The 17410-nt window shown below is 39.3% G+C and overlaps 1 protein-coding gene across 1 annotated transcript in view; it reads right to left on the bottom strand.

Annotated features, from left to right (window-relative positions):
- The window catches only part of VAT1L (vesicle amine transport 1 like), an 80084-nt gene that overhangs the window by 31348 nt on the left and 31326 nt on the right, over positions 1-17410 (bottom strand). Inside the window, exons 5-7 of the mRNA XM_030582002.1 lie at positions 14920-15023; positions 13790-13845; positions 10662-10856 (exon numbers count right to left, since the gene is read on the bottom strand). Coding sequence (XP_030437862.1) covers positions 10662-10856; positions 13790-13845; positions 14920-15023 — 355 coding nt within the window. The remainder of the gene's footprint in view (positions 1-10661; positions 10857-13789; positions 13846-14919; positions 15024-17410) is intronic.

The following is a 17410-nucleotide window of genomic DNA, read 5'->3' as shown; positions in this document are numbered from 1 at the left end:
TCGCTTCTTTCTCCAAATTCCAATTCATCACGGCCTCCAGAAAGGATTGTTTTCTGCTGACTTATCTTCATAATTAATTAATCCTTAGCAGTCTGCTTACTGAGTGGCTACAGGCTGTATCTTCATTAACTGGGAGAGTTTTAGTTCAGCTGATCAGCTTTCTAACCTTTCCAACCACAGTATTTTAGCACAGGATCTACACTCATCAGTATAATGGATGGAATGCTTTACAAAGCTCTGTGCACTCGCTACTTCTTCCCGAGATTTAGCTTCGTCATACTCTTTCCTGAAATGCTCCCAGCCTAAAACTCTGTATTCCCAAAGACCATGTGACTCCCAGCATGCATCTAGAATGACAGGGCCTGATCTTCAGAATTGCTGAGACATAGCTGAGTGACTCAACACTTAGAAAACAGAACTGAAAAATCACAGGTTTTATTCCTGACTCTTTCATTAACTTGCTGTGTGACATTAGGCAAATCACAACCTACTTGTGGTCTTCTCCATACCCACCTGGGACAAAGAGTGCTTTAAAACCCTCCCAATGACATGCATTATATACGCTTACAGTATTATTTACACATTTATGTGCACAGTTGGCATGTGAGCCAAAACAAGTCACATTTCAGAAGCCCAATTGCCAGCAGCTGGAAACAAATGTATTAATTTGGAATAATTCATTAGTTTAATTACATCCCACTTCTATAAATAATACCTCATATAGTACTTGACTGCAACTTAAAATACCAGTTCACTTGAGTATATATCCCCATCTGTACATATAGATAAAAATCCTCTCCCTTTGTGAGAGCTCACCCACCACCTCGTTCTTGCAGCAACAATGACTAATGTTAAAGTACATCATAACCACCAGGGATTTAAGGCCTTAGGCAGGTACTTACAGTGCCTTTGCCCTAGTCTGGCTCTGCCTCATTCTTTAATATCACAACCCTATTGCATCTCAGTTCAACAGCAAAAAAAGCTAAAAACCAAAACTTCTACTGGACTGTACCTTCATTTACAGTGAGTCAGAGAGGGGGAGCAGATAGATTATAAATGAGGTAAAAGCTTTTTAGATTCACATCTTGGTAAACCACAATAAAGGACAAAGAATATCAAGGAAATGATGTACAGTGAAAGTGGGGCAAGATGGGATAGTATGCATGAAAGCAGCAAGGGCTCTAATGAGGTATGCAGAATATTTTAGATGGCTTACTGTCTATTCTTTTAAGTGTTAACACTTGAATTTTTCAGCTACAGTAATTAATTTTAACATTGCCTAAGCATCTCTAGGAAACACTCTCTTGCCAGGTCCTTTAAAATAAACAAAGAAATAAGTCACCTTACTCATGTTCCGTTTCATCCATTTAGAATTGAAACTCTTATACTACTGGAGTAAACGTCAAATGGAATGCAAGCTTTGTATCTATCCTCCACAAAATCTAAGAGAAATTGTTCTTTCGATGCACCTAGGATTAGGAGATTGTTTTTGGCAGGTTATTCCCATCCTTGTGTTCCTTTTTTGTTTCTCAGTCTCTGCCCCGCCCCACATTGCATTACCAAAACATACTCAGTTGATGGACTGTAGCTTCTTGGAGTTTTGTTAGCTTTGATATCTGCATGAGATTACCTTGTTACATTAAACAGTATCTGTATACAGATAAACTGCAGTAATTTACAGGACAAACAACGTAACTAGACTTTGAACTGCTGATTTTTTATTTTATGTAGTCATCAAAGCAAGCAAAATGTTATACTTCAAGAAAACAGCAAGACATCCCTCTGGCAAAACAGTGTATACCAAGGTCTTATAACTTTGGATTAGGAAGATCACCTGCATGATCAACTGCTCTTAAAGTACTATCAGGGCAATATTCCTAGTAACAGAATAGCAGAGTCCACACTCTAGTGCTAGAGGGATGGCCAATAGGAAAAGAAGCATTTATATTATAATGAACTGAAATATTTTCCGATTCTTTAAATGTAATACTGCAGTGATATTATTTTTAAATCAGGACAAGGTAAACGATTCTATTTTAATGTCTACTGTACTGCAAGCAATCTGAAGAGTTGCAGTGAACTTTCATTTCCAATGCTTGGAATGTTTCTTTAGTCCCCTGGCACACCTTCAAGGACAAATACAGGGCTCAAACTGCTTCTACTGAAGCCAACAGCAAAACTCATTGATTTCAAATGTTGGCAGGAAAGTTTTGTAGTGTCTTCAGCTGGGGAGGCTGCTTCCATACAGTAGGACGACACACCACCCATGCTGAAATATACAAGTTTTCTGAGAATCTTACTGAACTGAAATACAAATGCTCCTCCTGACCTCGCAGCTAAGACTGATGACAGACAGAGAGAGGTTTTGTTGAAATTGTAGCCTCTTTAGAGGTTTCCCTCTTTCATTATTCTACATCATCAATTACAGGAGCTTTTCCCTTAGAACAGTTTTGCTATCGAAGTACCTGCACTGATAAGGTCATTTATGCCAGACAATGTTTTCAGTAGAAAAGCAGCGAGATTTACAACAGAGTTCTTTGAAGCCATAGAGTACTGCCTAAAACACTAATATACTTTGATGCCTTTAACCTCTCTACCATACAGTTCAAATTTCTGCATTGGGGTTGCTGCTCTAGTTGGAAAGTGCTCTCCACTCCCCATCTCAACAGCAGTTCTAGAACTCTTTCATCACTGGGACATAAACCTTGGATGCAGAGGGCAGAAGGTTGCTACTGTATTCCATTGTAGCTAGCTAGAAAGAACAAAAACTGGTGCAGAGAGGGGAGAGTGAATAAAAATGGGAATATACAAAATGGTTCCTTTCAAAATAAATTATGATACTAGCATGGATTCTGTAATTCTATTAAAATATCTTAATGCTAGGTTCAGTGCTAGGTTCTCAAAGACAGTTTGATTCAGGATGTTTCAGGAAAAATGAACTCAATGCTTCAATAGATTCATGGAGACAACTAGGTGGCCCCGTATGTTCCTTTCACCTCAAAATGATTGTCAGCATCTCTCCCCTTATTCATAACACTTACCAGCCTCTGATGTCAGCCCCCAACATTTCCACCTCATGGGGATAAAAGCTGAACACACACTTACTGCATTATCACCAGGTAACTAACATTACGAAAGGCATTATCACACTGCTGTTTTGTAGCAACAGATATTACCTGGAGTGAAACACAGTTAATTCAAATCAACAATCTAGGTAGCAAGGTATCAAGAGTTATTGTACAGCACTAAATTTTCCCACGATGTTCTAGTACTTCTATCACCTTCTTTTTTTCCAGTGCTAAGCCTAATTAAAGCCCTAAATAAAGCAATCCTCCCTGAGAGGCAACGCTTTTGTGCCTTACATTAGTATGGGCTTCCAGACGCTGCTGCTACACAAGAGAAATCAGAAAATTTCTTTTTCATAATTTTGGTTATTCTGAGAAGACTTGCACCTGACTGGAGATCTTGCTCTTCCGTTTTCCAGTAGGATTCTCTTAATTATCGCATCATAGCAGAAACAAAACCCACTAATTAAGGAAGAGCAGTACTCGCTGCAGTCTAAAAAGATTCACAAGGACGTACAGGTATGCAGTGTTTGGGGCCTGGCTCCTCTGTACTGCCTATATTAAAAGGCAAGTCTTTCTACAACAGTGATAGTAGAGGAATATGTTTGGCAATTCCCAAGGATGACAAAGATCAGTAGGGCCTTAGTAATCTGGTACTTAGAAGCCAGAGGTCCCTCCTTATGGACAGAACCAGAGATGGGGAGCCAAGTGGCAAATGTTCTTCAGCCCAAGGTTTTCTTCTTGTGGAATTCCCCACAGAGTTCTACACTGTCACCCTTTTGTTCAATGTGCATATGAAGCCTTTAAGAGAGGTAGATGAAGTGTTTTCAGTGTGCTTATGACACCCCCAGCTGTATATCACCATCTTGTTCTGGATGAAAATGTTCAGTTGAGCGTCTAGGCAAGATCAGGGTGTGGAGAACAGTGAGTTAGACGAGAATCAGTTCAGGTAAAACTAAGATGTTTCAGGTGGCTGAGAGGAAGCAGTCTGAGGATTTGGCTAAAATGATATCCCACTCTGCTCCCAGTTAAAGGTGTTCATCTTTTGTCAGCAATGTTCACAAACTACATTGGTGATTTGTGGGAACTGCTGGTTAGTTTCCAGCTGCCTTCAGCAACTATAACCTAAAATTATCTTCCCTTTTCTGAATCTGGTCAGGAGATTGCAAGCTTTCCCCATAGATGCTGATTTGCTCCTGTGGTCCAGTTCTTTGGTACCCTGGAGCAAAGGTTTTCAACCTGCCATCCACAGACTGGGCATACTACAAAGCTAGTTTTTTTGAGCGAGCATTTGGAGTGGTAAAGAGCTTTTGTGGGCATCTGGGAGGTGGAGAGATTTTGTTTTGCAATATTTCCCTTCCGACTGTTTTATGTGGGAGGGGTTTGAAATCATTTTGTTGTTATTGCTATTGTTGGTATTTTAAATTGCTGCAGGGCATCTAGAGCCTGGAATAGGTGTCTAATATTCTTAAGAAAAACACATCATTTCCAAACACTATGCCCCAGTAAACAACAATTTCACTTATAATTTCATGCCTCTTACAGATGCTACTTTTGTAACTATGGTAAACTGCAAATTTAGCTTTCACTAGAGGGTGAAGCATATACATGATTAACTAATGTGCTGGATTTTAAGATAACATGTTTTAGAATTTACCTTGGATGATAATCTGGAGTCATCTATTTTATGAAGCCAAACTTCATAAAAGGTCAGGCAAATGCAAACTCGCTTATTAAATGCTTATTGCAGACTAATCAAAATGGGGAAAAGCAACTTAATGAAACCAAATCAGAGGCTTGATCATTAGTTACCAACAAAGACAAACATATAGCTAAGCAAGTAACTGATTAATTGGGATTCTGATCTAAAGTTTACAGTTGACACTGAAGTGCCATCTTGCCACACAATCAACCCTTTGCTACAACAATATTTTAAGCATGCACCAGCAGCAAAATTACCTGTTCTCTTAAGTACTCCACTGCATAGGAAAATAACTGCAAAATATTTGAGGAACTAATTCATCATTCGGCTCTGCTTAGTTAGTGATTAATAATTCCAACTAAACTTCCATTTTATTGTAACTGTGGATTTTGTTAGAGTCTCTTTTGGCTAAACCTCTGTGTATAAATCACAAAATGTTGCTAATCCGAACCACTTGAGAACAGGCTTTTAACTCGGATTTATGGATAGGGATTTGCAATAAAGAATTAATCTTCATGAGTCAGCATCAACCGATATTACAGCAGTACAAAAAAAATACTCCTACAATCAGTGACCTAGAAACTGATTACAGTCACATCTAAATAATCTAGTGTAACTCTACTGAAGAGAATGGAATCATGTACATCAGTATAACTGAGATCAGAATCCAGCCCACTCTTCAACAGTTTGTGTTATTCATTTAAGCAGCCTGTATTAAGAATGCATGCTTAGATCCTGATCCAAAGGCCATTGAAATCAATGGGAAGACTCCTTGGCATTCTGTCTTTCCACTGACTTCAGTGGCATTTGAATCAGGCCCTAAAATGGAGGGCTCAAAACACTGGAAAGGATTCCACCCCAGCTAGACAGTGAACGCAGTGGCCCCAATCCTGCTCTCACTGAAGACAGTGGCAACCCCCTCCTCCCCATTGATGTCAATGGGAGCAGAGTCAAGGCAAGTATGTCAGTCTAATATCCTGCAAGTCATTTAGCAACCAACTAGAAACCGTTGCATTAATCCAACAATACAGTGGAGTTGTATGGATAGTACCTGCTATGATGCACTTTGCTTCCTATATCGCTAGGCTGAATTTGGAGAGAGGATGGAGGTGCACACAATCTATTCATTTGTAGATTCATATCTACTGAATGAAGGAAGATGTGAAGACAAAGGCAGATATCAAGTAGGCAACATGATTAAAAGTGGTACTGCAGTGGGAGATTGGAGTGCTCAGAACACCTGAAAAAATAGGCCACTTATGTGCCTGAATATAGATTTAAATAGCTGACTTGAAAGACCTAGGTTTGCAAAATATGGCCTCTGTTAAGAAGGAATGCACAGGGTCATGGTAGTTTAGGCTGCATTGAGTGCTTGGAACAAGATGAAAACCTCTTCACACTTCAGATGTCACCAATTGAATTTAATTACTAATTGTCTCCAAGTTGGAAGTCAGTGAACAAGTGAATTTTCCATGAGACTTGGGAGATTACTAAGTTTTTCCAGAGAAAACTATTTAAATTATTCACTTTTAAAATTTTGGACCCAAAAGAGAGTCCTACCTTTTTTTTTTCCCCCGCCTCCCTCGACTTAACAAGCCAGTCACCACTAACTAAGGGTTTCATTCACACATACAGGGTCTCACCACAGACACAGGCCAAATGTCTAATGTTACAATTAAACAGGAAGAGGAGTAATTCTCCTTATTGGTCACAACCTTCTCCATGTATGCTAGGAAAAGTAGGCTCTATGTCAATATCTACCATAAACTACCAGTCCCCGGCCCAGCCTGCCTCAAGGTCTCCTCACTTCCACCTCTGGAGAGGCAAGTCGGGGCAGTGTGCTGTCCTGATGCCCAGCCCATATGCATCCTCTCTCTCTAGGCTTCATCCTTATCACCACCACCCCCAACTCCGTTGCATTTCTTTGGCTTGCTGACTATTCCAATAAGATGGAGGGCTTTCTATTGATATGAGCAGTCTGAGTTTATTTCTCCCATCCTGCATGTGTATGCACCCCTGAGGCTCCTGTGGACCAATAAGTTTCACCCACTGGAGTCCTGGGGTGTTAACTTTAATCAGAATAGGGCTTCTCTCTGGAGAACACCCCGAGAGCTTCTAGATAAAGGAAGTACTTCCATAGTGGAGCTACAAGTATTGCTTAATCAGTAACTCTGCCTGCAAGTCAACCCTCTCCTTAGCCCCCATTGCTGTTAGAGGCTTGCCGCGAGGCAGGAGGGGATAAGGATAGGTATTTTTTTTCCATGCCATATTAAGAACCTATAGTAAAATGAACATATGTCCATACAAATGGTGGCTAGTGCATAAATAAACATTTTAAAATCATGCCTGCGTTGAATAGAGCTTCTGAATTCAGCCTGTGAGGTTCTGCATCAAGGTTACCAGTACTGATGAGAAATGAGAAGCAATCAAAATAAGTTCATGATGCATTCCAGGAAGGGTCAGATCCATGAAATGCAGAGACAAAAAAACTCAAAAAAAACCAAACAAAAAAAACCCTTTCCCATAGTTCAAGATTGATGAATCTAAGGCACTAGCTCTGGTCCATCTCTAGGTCCATCATATTGATTTTGCACTGGAAAACTGACCTGGGCATATTTCCTAATGTTTAGATTGAAGAGTAATTCTTTATAATCAATTCAAAACCGAACAACCCCCAAAACTCCAGGATCATTATATTCCTGCAGATGCCAGTCAGTAACACATTTTGTAAATTGCCTCTGAGATCATGCAAACTGAGCAGGATTGAAAAATGAGCTATATTTTGCCAGGCTGCAGTCTTGAACAGATGGATTTACATATTCCACAAACTAATGTCAGAGAGATAGTTCATGTACTGCCAAATGTTATGAAATGTTACCAAACAAATGTAAGAATATTGCTTAAAGTCTCCCAGTAAATTCCCATCATGTTGACTAGAAGATTATTCTGCTATGTAGAACCCTTTTTTATATTGTTTTCTCTTGGTCTAAAATTACTTAGGCTAATAATTGTTGGTTTTAAGTGCTTCCTTATTTTAATATATACCACAGCTGAATCTACAATGAAACAGTAGCATGCTCAGTCCAGCACTTTCATCCTCATGCCACCTAGATATTTCAAAATATTGTGCAATGCCATTTAATAAAAAAAGAATCATATTCTGCATGTATCTATCTTAGAGTTTTATACTGCTGCCCATCACTGTACTATCTCATCCCCTTCCCTAAAAAAATCAAGAGCAAAACAAAGTCTCTGGCACTTCTCCCTTTATAGGATCAGAACTCTGATTGAGATAGGTCTCTCCTTGGGGAGGAGTTAGGAGAGGTTTAGGAATAAAAGAGGTATTTGAAATATGTCACTTATGGAAGAGAGTTTCTCTTGAAGAGGGAGGCTTTCCCTGGTTTCCCAAAGATGGTTAGCCTCTAGATTTGCCTGAGCAAATCAGAAAGATTGTTCCACAGCGGAATCCCCTTGACAGAAAATGCTTTGTCCCCAGCTCTCACATGCTTCATCCTGGGCCTTGTGAGCTGCACTGTTGCAAAGGAGTGCTGCTGTCATGGGAGTTCATAGACTGAAATTTGGTTTTGATGTAGGTGGGGCCTGATCCACTAATTGCTTTGAAAAATCAGGCCATAAACTGGCATAAGAAGTGGACTGGAAGCTGGTGGAGAAACTTGAGGCCTGATGTGCTCATGGCAACCTGAGAGGTAGAAGGCAGGCAACTGCATTCTTTACCCACCTGGAGCCTGTGAGTTATCTTTACATTCAGCTTCAGATACAATGAATTACACTAACCCAGCCCAGGCGTGACAAATGCATGGAGCACTGTGAGCTATATAGCTGAGTGTTATAGCTGGTGATAGCTCAGCCCATGCATAGGAGTAAAGGCCCACATTTGGCCTGAGTGAACTATGGTTTTAAATTGAGTTTGGATAGCAGTATGAGCAACAGGCCAAAGACATGTAATCAAAAATAATAAAATCACGAGAAGGGCGTTGTTTGTGTTAAACTTGTAGTGACCATTGAAATATTAGTGGCATTTAAGATTTGGGTTGGGGTTATCAACATTTTTAAAAACTGGGTATTGGATGCAGTAAATTACTGATTTGTTTCATTTATTATAAAGAAATGCTTGGCCCAGTAATTAGGAAGAAATATGGCAAAATGAGATAAGAAAAGCTTGAAGAAAGAGGTCCAGTCATTAATCTTGTCTGTACTGGAACAGGGGACAGGGCTCAGCCCTAAGCTTTTATCTGGCCCTAGCTAAAATCCCATAACCAGCTGTGACTCAACTTGTTTGTAATAGTGTATAAAAAAATAAAGGTTTTCTAGGGGTTCTTTGTGAGAGCTTTCCCTTGCCCATCTGGAGTCATGGTGGGAAGGTGTTTCCTGAGCCTGATCTGGTTGTAAATATTTTGGCCGATGCTTGTAACTGTTGCTGCTAAGGTACAGAATAGAGGTGTGTGCATATGCTAATATTTGTGTTTTGGATGTAACAAACATCAAGTGACCTTTGAATTAATAAAGGAATACTTGTGTGGAAACTTAGTTGTGGTAAACCCAAATAAAATTATGATGAAAATTATTTCCAACACCATGACATCTCACTATCTCTGCTAGTGGTCTGAAACAGACATTGAAGACAAGCTGGGATAGCAGGGATCCTGAAGGAGGAGCATTTATCCGTCACCACTCTCTGAGTTCTGGAGAGGAACAATTGGAGCCATCGTAGTGCTGGACCAAGTACTTCTGCTAAGTCATGCAGGTGCGTTAGCACTACCTTGTGGCCCACTGCGTCAAAGGCTGCAGAGAGATCCAGCAGTGTGAGCATGGAGATCTTACCAGTGATCATAGCTTGAGGAGGGAGCAGTCTCTGTACTGTGCCCTGTCTGAACTCTCATTATGAGGCATCCAGGATTTTGGCTGATATCACACATTGATGGAGCTTGGTGGTTACTACTTTCTTGTGGATGCCAGATAATACCAGCACAATCACAGCCAACCTATGTTGCCAGTACCTTTTGAATAGCAACTGTACAACTAGAATTCACATTCAACACAGCCATCATCATAGCTGTGTGTCAAACTTGGTAAATTTCACAAAAATTAAACCTCCAGGTGTTATTGTAATACAAATAAATAATTAAAAAAAAGTCTGTTCAGACCGCTAAGATGACCAGAGTTAATTTTCTAACATCTTAGGGACAGCAGAGTTTTCAGAAAGCAGTGGCTTGGTTAAAAAGGGGTGTGTAACTATCCTATTATCAGCAGACTAGATTGATTGCAATCCTTTAAATAGAGTTGAACAAGCAATAGAAAAAATTGTCCCTGAATATTGATTCAAATCAGAAGAGAATTCTGATCTGCCCAGATCAGCAACACTTGTGCATTCACTTTCTGCAAAGATTTGAGTGGTTAAATTGATCTAGCAAAATATAGAAATATAGGCAAGAAATGAGTCTCATTCTAATGTATTAAGACTATTCACTAAAGGCAGATTTTGAGCCCATGCGTAGGTGTAAAGGCCCACTATGACCTCTGCAATTCATGCTACATTGGCTAGTTACACGATTCACCCAGTCATGAAATAGAAAGAATACCATGTGACTATCCATCACTTCATACATTATGAGTATTTGTAACAAAGTAGGAACAGATCCTCTGCAAACCAAAAATTATTCATAGTAGAAATGTGTGCATAACTCTTGATAACAAAGAAATGTGAGACTGACAGGGTTTTTGCAAACAATTCACACACAGAAGTAAAAGAAAAATGTGTTGGATAAATTAATTACTGTAAATAGTTTACTCACTCTGATTTCATAGTTCAAAATAACCATTTACTTTATGAATTTAAGAAATAAGGGAGGGAGGGGGAGAAGCCATTTTCCTACCTCTTCCAGAGCCCATAACGAATCAACCAGAGGCTTGATCTTCTTCTCATTGTACAGTGTTATGAGTTTGTCCATTATACCCTTAATTAGGCCACTTCGGCCCTGTTTGAAAAGTAGATTTAGCAGAGAAAATCCAGCAATGACTTTATTCTCTTCATACAGCTTGATAGGGTTCACTTTCTCAACCTGCCACCACTGGAGAGAAACAAATGGCATGAAGGTTACAAGAACACACACACACATAGGCCAAAGGGTTCACAATATTGCAATGTATGCAAAGAGCTTATCAGGGATTTAGATGTTTATTCTTCCATGGGAGAGGTAACCCAACATAGAATAAAGGTTCTCTGCAAATTGGACTCAGCACTTGATCAAAAGCCCATTAACCTAATGGATTTTAAGAAAAACCAAGGCAAAAATACAGAGGCACTCTTGTTTTGCTGACAGCTCAAGGGCTATGGTGAAGGAGAGAAGATTCATGAAAGAAAAGTGTGAACAATAGCAGCAGAAAGGCACAGTATAAGGAAATAGCTGCATGGAAAACTGAACTGTCTGATGTAGAATAATGAGCTAAAACACACTTGTTTGTTTTTTGTGCCCAAATTCCAAAAATTTCCAGAGCTGTCTTCTTTTAGTCACAAGGTTTGCACAAAGAAATGGGGGTAGACAGATAGGTAGCTACCTGATTTGCATGTGAAGGTCAAATGCAAGTTTTTGAGGCAAACAGAGACAATTGGGAGGATGGATAATCCTGTGACAAAGGGACAGGATTTAGGAGTCTTGAATTCTATTTGTGGCTCTGCCACAGCCTTCCTTTGTTACTTTAGGGAAGCCATGTAACTCCTCTCGAAAACCTCTTAACCCTACTCCCCCGTATAACCCATCCCACCAAAAATCTCATGTAAACCTTTCTGCTGCTCTTGCCTCTCTGTCTACCCTCCTGTTGAAGTCTTGTACATCGATATGTTTGGGAGTCTTGTATTATCTCTAATTATGTCATTTTGGCTACTGTAGCTCCAGGGCACCCTTGTGAGTGAGATCCCACATCTTAGCGAGTTTTATTCTAGTGGGCAAAATTTTAATTAAAAAATTTCTTATGATTTTTGGTAACTTAATTTTCCACGGGATTAATTATATTAGTGTAAAAAAGCAGTTTACATTTTTATGAACAATTCAATGCACTACTTAATATTTTGATTAAATATTCCCTTTGATTGCCTTTTAAGTTTCCAGAGGTGGCATTATTCCCTCCAGTATCCATTACAAAGCACCTATCGACTCATTCTGGTTTAAAGCTTTTTAATATAGGCCTGGACATGTTGATCAAGGCTTTTGTTTTAGCCTGTAACTTCCATACAGTTATTTATCACAGTAGCTCCAGGCAACCTGGTTTCACGACAATTGCAATGTGCAGCAAGATACCAAGGTTTTAATGTTTTTTATGGAACAGTATAGCCCCTCCTAGTGGATTGCATTAGCAATCTTCAACAAGTCTCGTTCTCCGGGCCTCCCTTGGTTTCAGATGGAGAACCAGTAGCTCAAGGAACCAACGTAACTGTTGCTTTTCCCCAAAACCTGCAGTAGCTGCTCTAGATGGTACCAGTGGGAGCCAATTTCAATTTTTACCAGGGTTGTCTACACTACCAATTGAAAAACGTGGTGACCTGTCTCCTTGACTTATTTACACGTGCAATGTGGAGCTTGCCTAGTCTTGGGCTCAAAAACAAACCAAGGCAGCGACAGAGACAATAGAATAACTTAATGGATATGTTGGTCTTGCATTTCCCAATTGTCCCCATGATGTCAAACTAACCAGACCAGGTTGTTTCAGCGCCCACAATATCTCTTTCTGTAGGTTCATATGTAGATATTTTCTCTGGAGATAAAATAGTTTTTAACAGTGACAGGAATTTCTTCAGACTATTTCAGCTCTATGTCTGCATCTAATTACAAGGATCTTTGCACATTTTAGCCCTTGCCATTATGTGAGATAGAACAAGTAGGAGGTAAAGTCTCTGAGTGTCTCTTATTGGGGACTTTGATATATCCTGATTTTGGCTGCATACAGATATTCAAAGTTAATTTCTTCTGGGAAAAAGGGTTGCTGATATGAGGCGTTGATGAATTTTTAGCAGATAAATTGTGTGTGGTCGATCTCTGATTAGTAGCTTGTGTCCTTGTTTCTCATATCTGAAGGAATCACTTTTTGAGGTGGTTGAACTTTTCCTTGCAAACAATTTATATGACAGATTTGGCCTTTTTTCTGTTTGTGAATTGTCTGAACAGATTTGTTCATTACTTGTAACAGGCCAGGGAATAATTAATACTTCAGCTTTTAGTTTGTTCACAAAATCAAGGAAAAGGGTAAGACAGCACCATAAGAATTGAAGCATATATTTCAATGGGTGTCTATCCTGCAATCATGGGTTGTGATTGAAGCTCGTGTAAACATACTCAAACTAGCATTAATCTAGCTAGTTGGGGTGCCAAAGCAGCGAAGCCATGGTACCACACACTTCAGTGTGGACGGTACAAGCCCACCCAGAAGCCACGTAGTTACTCGTGCACTGCTGAGGTTTCACTGCTCTGGTGTCTGAGTAAACTAGATTAAAGCTAGCTTGGGTGTGTTTACATGAGGTGTAATCACACTCTAGTGTAGACATACCCTGTACAGCTCAATTAATTCCTAAGACTCTTAGAGATGATGGAACCCTGTGACTCAAGTATATCCTTGAATTCACATAATTGTGCATCCACACTAGAGAAGGAAAGAACTCCCTGGAGTACAGTTGTACAGTGGATATGACATGCTACTACCAGGTCAGAAAATAAACTGATGGTTTAGTTTGGTCTAAGATATAAAATGACTTTACACAGATTATTGGCAACTCAAATATTTATTGCATACAGTGCAGACTCCTGACTAGTTGTCATACCAAAAGAAAACCATGTCAGGCCATGCTACATTTACACTAGTGTGATGTTATATGTTGGAGTTAGTAAACAATGGAATGGAGACAAATTAGGCTGGTGTTGGTTAAGATGAACTAAGCTGCTAAAAATAATGGGTTTAGGAGATAAATGCTAATAAGTGCGATATAACAGAACCACAGGAGTACTATACTTACTGATTTTGCAAAGCTAAAGAAGCTTTTTGTTTCCCCAGTAACCATATTAGATGAACCTGAAAAAAGAGATCACATACATGTAAACACCCTTTATTGCATGCCAATGAATGAGGCCATCTAATTGTCTGTATTAGAAAGTAAATCAATAAAAAATAAAATTGTGCTTTGAAAAAATTCTTCTTTTCTTTCCAAACTGCATAAGCTTTAATGATGCCCTTCCTTTTATCACTGGTACAGCAATCAAAGAAGTCAAGTTGATAGCATCCTACACATTTCAGGAACAAAAGAAAGATTTGTTCATATCAAATGACAGATAAGCTCTCCTTATTTCTGAGATCAGAAAAACCATCAATTCAGCCTCTCAGACAGATGTTCATAGTCAAGCAGACTAGATAATATTAGTTATTTTGATAGCAAATCTCTTCCTCCCCATTACAGTTTCTCAGCCAGGTGGCAGCTATAACCATATCGACTTCCCCTCTCTCCGTCTTCAGAGATATGTAGTCTCTAACTCTCCTCTCACAGAGTCTGGGGATGTTGCTGTTTCATTAGCAGAAAGTTATGTGGCAGGTAGGCAGAGTTATAGGGGAGCAATTTCTATTCTTAAATATGCTGAATGGCCAGTGGTACATGCTGAGGCTGTAAAGCGTGAGATTTAGAAGTCTGGATTCAGCTTGCACAGCTTCGTGTCAGACCAAGTGAATTCATTCCTGAATGACGCTCTTTCTACAGTTCCATGCATCATACTACCGTTACTTCTACCAAACTTCTAGCTTCATGTGGTCTGAGGAGTAAGAGATCCAAAGTCGCTCCCCAAACTTTTTCCTTCTATGTAGCCAAGTGATGTTCAACTATCTGAACCATATAGCCAGTTCTGCCTTTGGATATTTTGAAAAAACAACTTGCTTTGTAGCAACTAGCTTCTCCTAATTTTTTAGCCTATGAATCAGATCCTCAGAAACTCTTAAATAGAAATGATTGATAAAGTGTAACAAGACAGATACATTGATCATACTCCCCAGGGAGAACTTATTAGCTTGGATGTTTTAAAGAGTGTTCCCATGCTGCCGGAAGAGGTTTGCAAATTGATATTTTTGAAATAAACTTCTAATTGTTTTGTTTTTACTCACCATATAAAATGTAAGTCCCAAGTGGTTTGAGAAGACTGAGGCCTTTTCCAGTATTTTCGCCACACAGACAATCCAGAACGATATCTACTCCGTCTGCTGAGATTCTAAGACACAAGGAGGGCAAATTTCACATCACAACAGGACTCAAGACTTCATTTATTTTAACTGGTCTACTATAGGATTATTGTTTACATAGCACCTACAGTTTGAAAGGCACTTCAGAGAGGAGTCGGAAGAGTTTATTATCTAATGTTAAGATTTTCAAAAGCAACTAGTGATTTTGAGCATTTCAGTTACAAAGTACATGACGGGAGCATTTTAAGAACACCCAATTCTTCAAAAGTGCTTATCATTCACCCCCTGAAAACCAGGTATCTCCACTTGGATATGCAGCAATGGAGACACCCAAGATCAATACTCACTTTTGAAAAACTTGGCCTAGAGTCTTAACACTGCCACACACAATCATGTTAAGTAGCATCTTACTCCACAATCAATCTCAATGAAGTTAATGGGGCTATTTGTCGAGTAACATGCGACTCAATGTGAGTAAACATGTCAGAATCTGGCCTGAACTAAACATACATGTGTGAGATGGGAAAGGAGTTGCAGCGAAAAAAGCCAAGTGTTTAGTAAATGATTGGTTAGCTACACTATTTTTGTTTATTTCCTTCTTCAGGAAAAATGAATGAGGAAGAAGAGTTTCGTGGAGTGGCTAGAATGCAATAGGTGGTACAGATAATTATGGAGGAAAGAGAAGTTTGGCTTAATTGAGATTCAACTGGGATAGTATATTACAGGATGATTAAAATATGTTTGTTTATCTGAGCAAGCGGTGTTGTAACCAGAACTGGGGGAAAGAAGCAGAACATGAGAAGGTAGAAATTATATACTGTTAAGCTCTGGCACATAGACTATGTGGACAGTTGGGAGAGAGAAAATCATTATTTATCACTACAACTATTTTACAGGGCAAGATGAGAATCTAAAATAGGGAGGTTATGAAAATAAATCAAGAAGTGTTTATGCAAGTCAGAGAGACCTGTGAAAGACTAGAGCAGGGGTAGGAAACCTATGGCAGGGGTGCCGAAGGCGGCATGCGAGCTGATTTTCAGTGGCACTCACACTGCCTGTGTCCTAGCCACTGGTCTGGGGGGATCTGCATTTTAATTTAATTTTAAATGAAACTTTTACAACATTTTAAAAGCCTTATTTACTTTACAAACAACAGTAGTTTAGTTATATATTATAGACTTATAGAAAGAGACCATCTAAAAATGTTAACATGTATTACCGGCACGCGAAAGCTTAAATTAGAGTGAATAAATGAAGACTCGGCACACCACTTTTGAAAGGTTACCCATCCCTGGACTAGAGCATGGCTCATGGGAATGGACGACTGTAATAACAGCATTGGTCTACTTCACAGAAGATATCGACCATGCAGCAGAAGTGCAGTGGGAGTGTTTACTCACAATACAGCCCAATCCTCTTCACGTGTCATTCAAGTAAACAGTCTCAATTCTCTTCTCACATCAGTGTAGATCAAGAGTAACTTCACTGAGGTCAATAGTTACACTAGTGGGAAGCCAGTGAGAGATGACAATCCAGTGCAAAAAGCTACTCAGGTGACTAAGGGCTGAGTCTACGCTCAGACACATGGGGATGTATTGGTACTTATAAAAACAGCTCTTAGGTATGAATTTCTTCAGGGAAACAAATAATTCTACATGATGCACTCTCATTCATCCCCCATGCAGATTCAGAGGGAAACTTGAAAATCTATAGTTTCCACACTAGAAATAAATACTAAAGTTGTAACCCTGGTAATGATGGCAGGCAGGGAAGGGCTGCTTCTGCATTCATCAAGCAAACTAAAAAAGGGGAAATGGGTCATTTTCTAACTTACTTCTCCTCAGATAGTATGTTTTTAAGTGTCAGATCATGGACATAATTCCATTTTGGATCTTTGATCTACTAGGTCCCTGCATTGAGTTAAACCAAACTTAGATGGAAGTCAACAGGAGCCATCCACATGAAGCCAAGGGCAGAATATGGCTACAATTTGTGCAGCAGAGGAGTTGAAATTGTATATGGTTCCAATAAATAACCTTGTTTGCAAGCATTTCTGAACTATAGCTCAGTATTTACTGGCCAAGAAAACCACTATCTTTTTTTCAGGTGCAAAATATAACCTGACAATGTTTGAAGATTTTTTTTTTTAAAGAGGGAGAGAAATATTAGTTACTCATGTTGCCAGTAACAAGAACTGATTTCACATTTCTCTGCACTAACTAAACCTGTGAACTCCTGCCTCCAGTTTGACTAAAACCTGCTATTCTACTTTATGACCGAGTAAATAACCCTAGTAGTTGCAAATTATTTACCAGTTCTTTTTAATTAAACAATTACGCAAACCACTGGCACATTATTCTAGGATAATTATACCCTGGGGACTATCAAAGGCATAAGGTGCAGTCAACAGTTTCTA

The sequence above is a fragment of the Gopherus evgoodei genome, chromosome 12 (assembly GCF_007399415.2).
Source record: "Gopherus evgoodei ecotype Sinaloan lineage chromosome 12, rGopEvg1_v1.p, whole genome shotgun sequence".
NCBI classification, from domain to species: Eukaryota; Metazoa; Chordata; order Testudines; family Testudinidae; genus Gopherus; species Gopherus evgoodei.
This window is presented reverse-complemented; position numbering and strand designations above follow the sequence as displayed.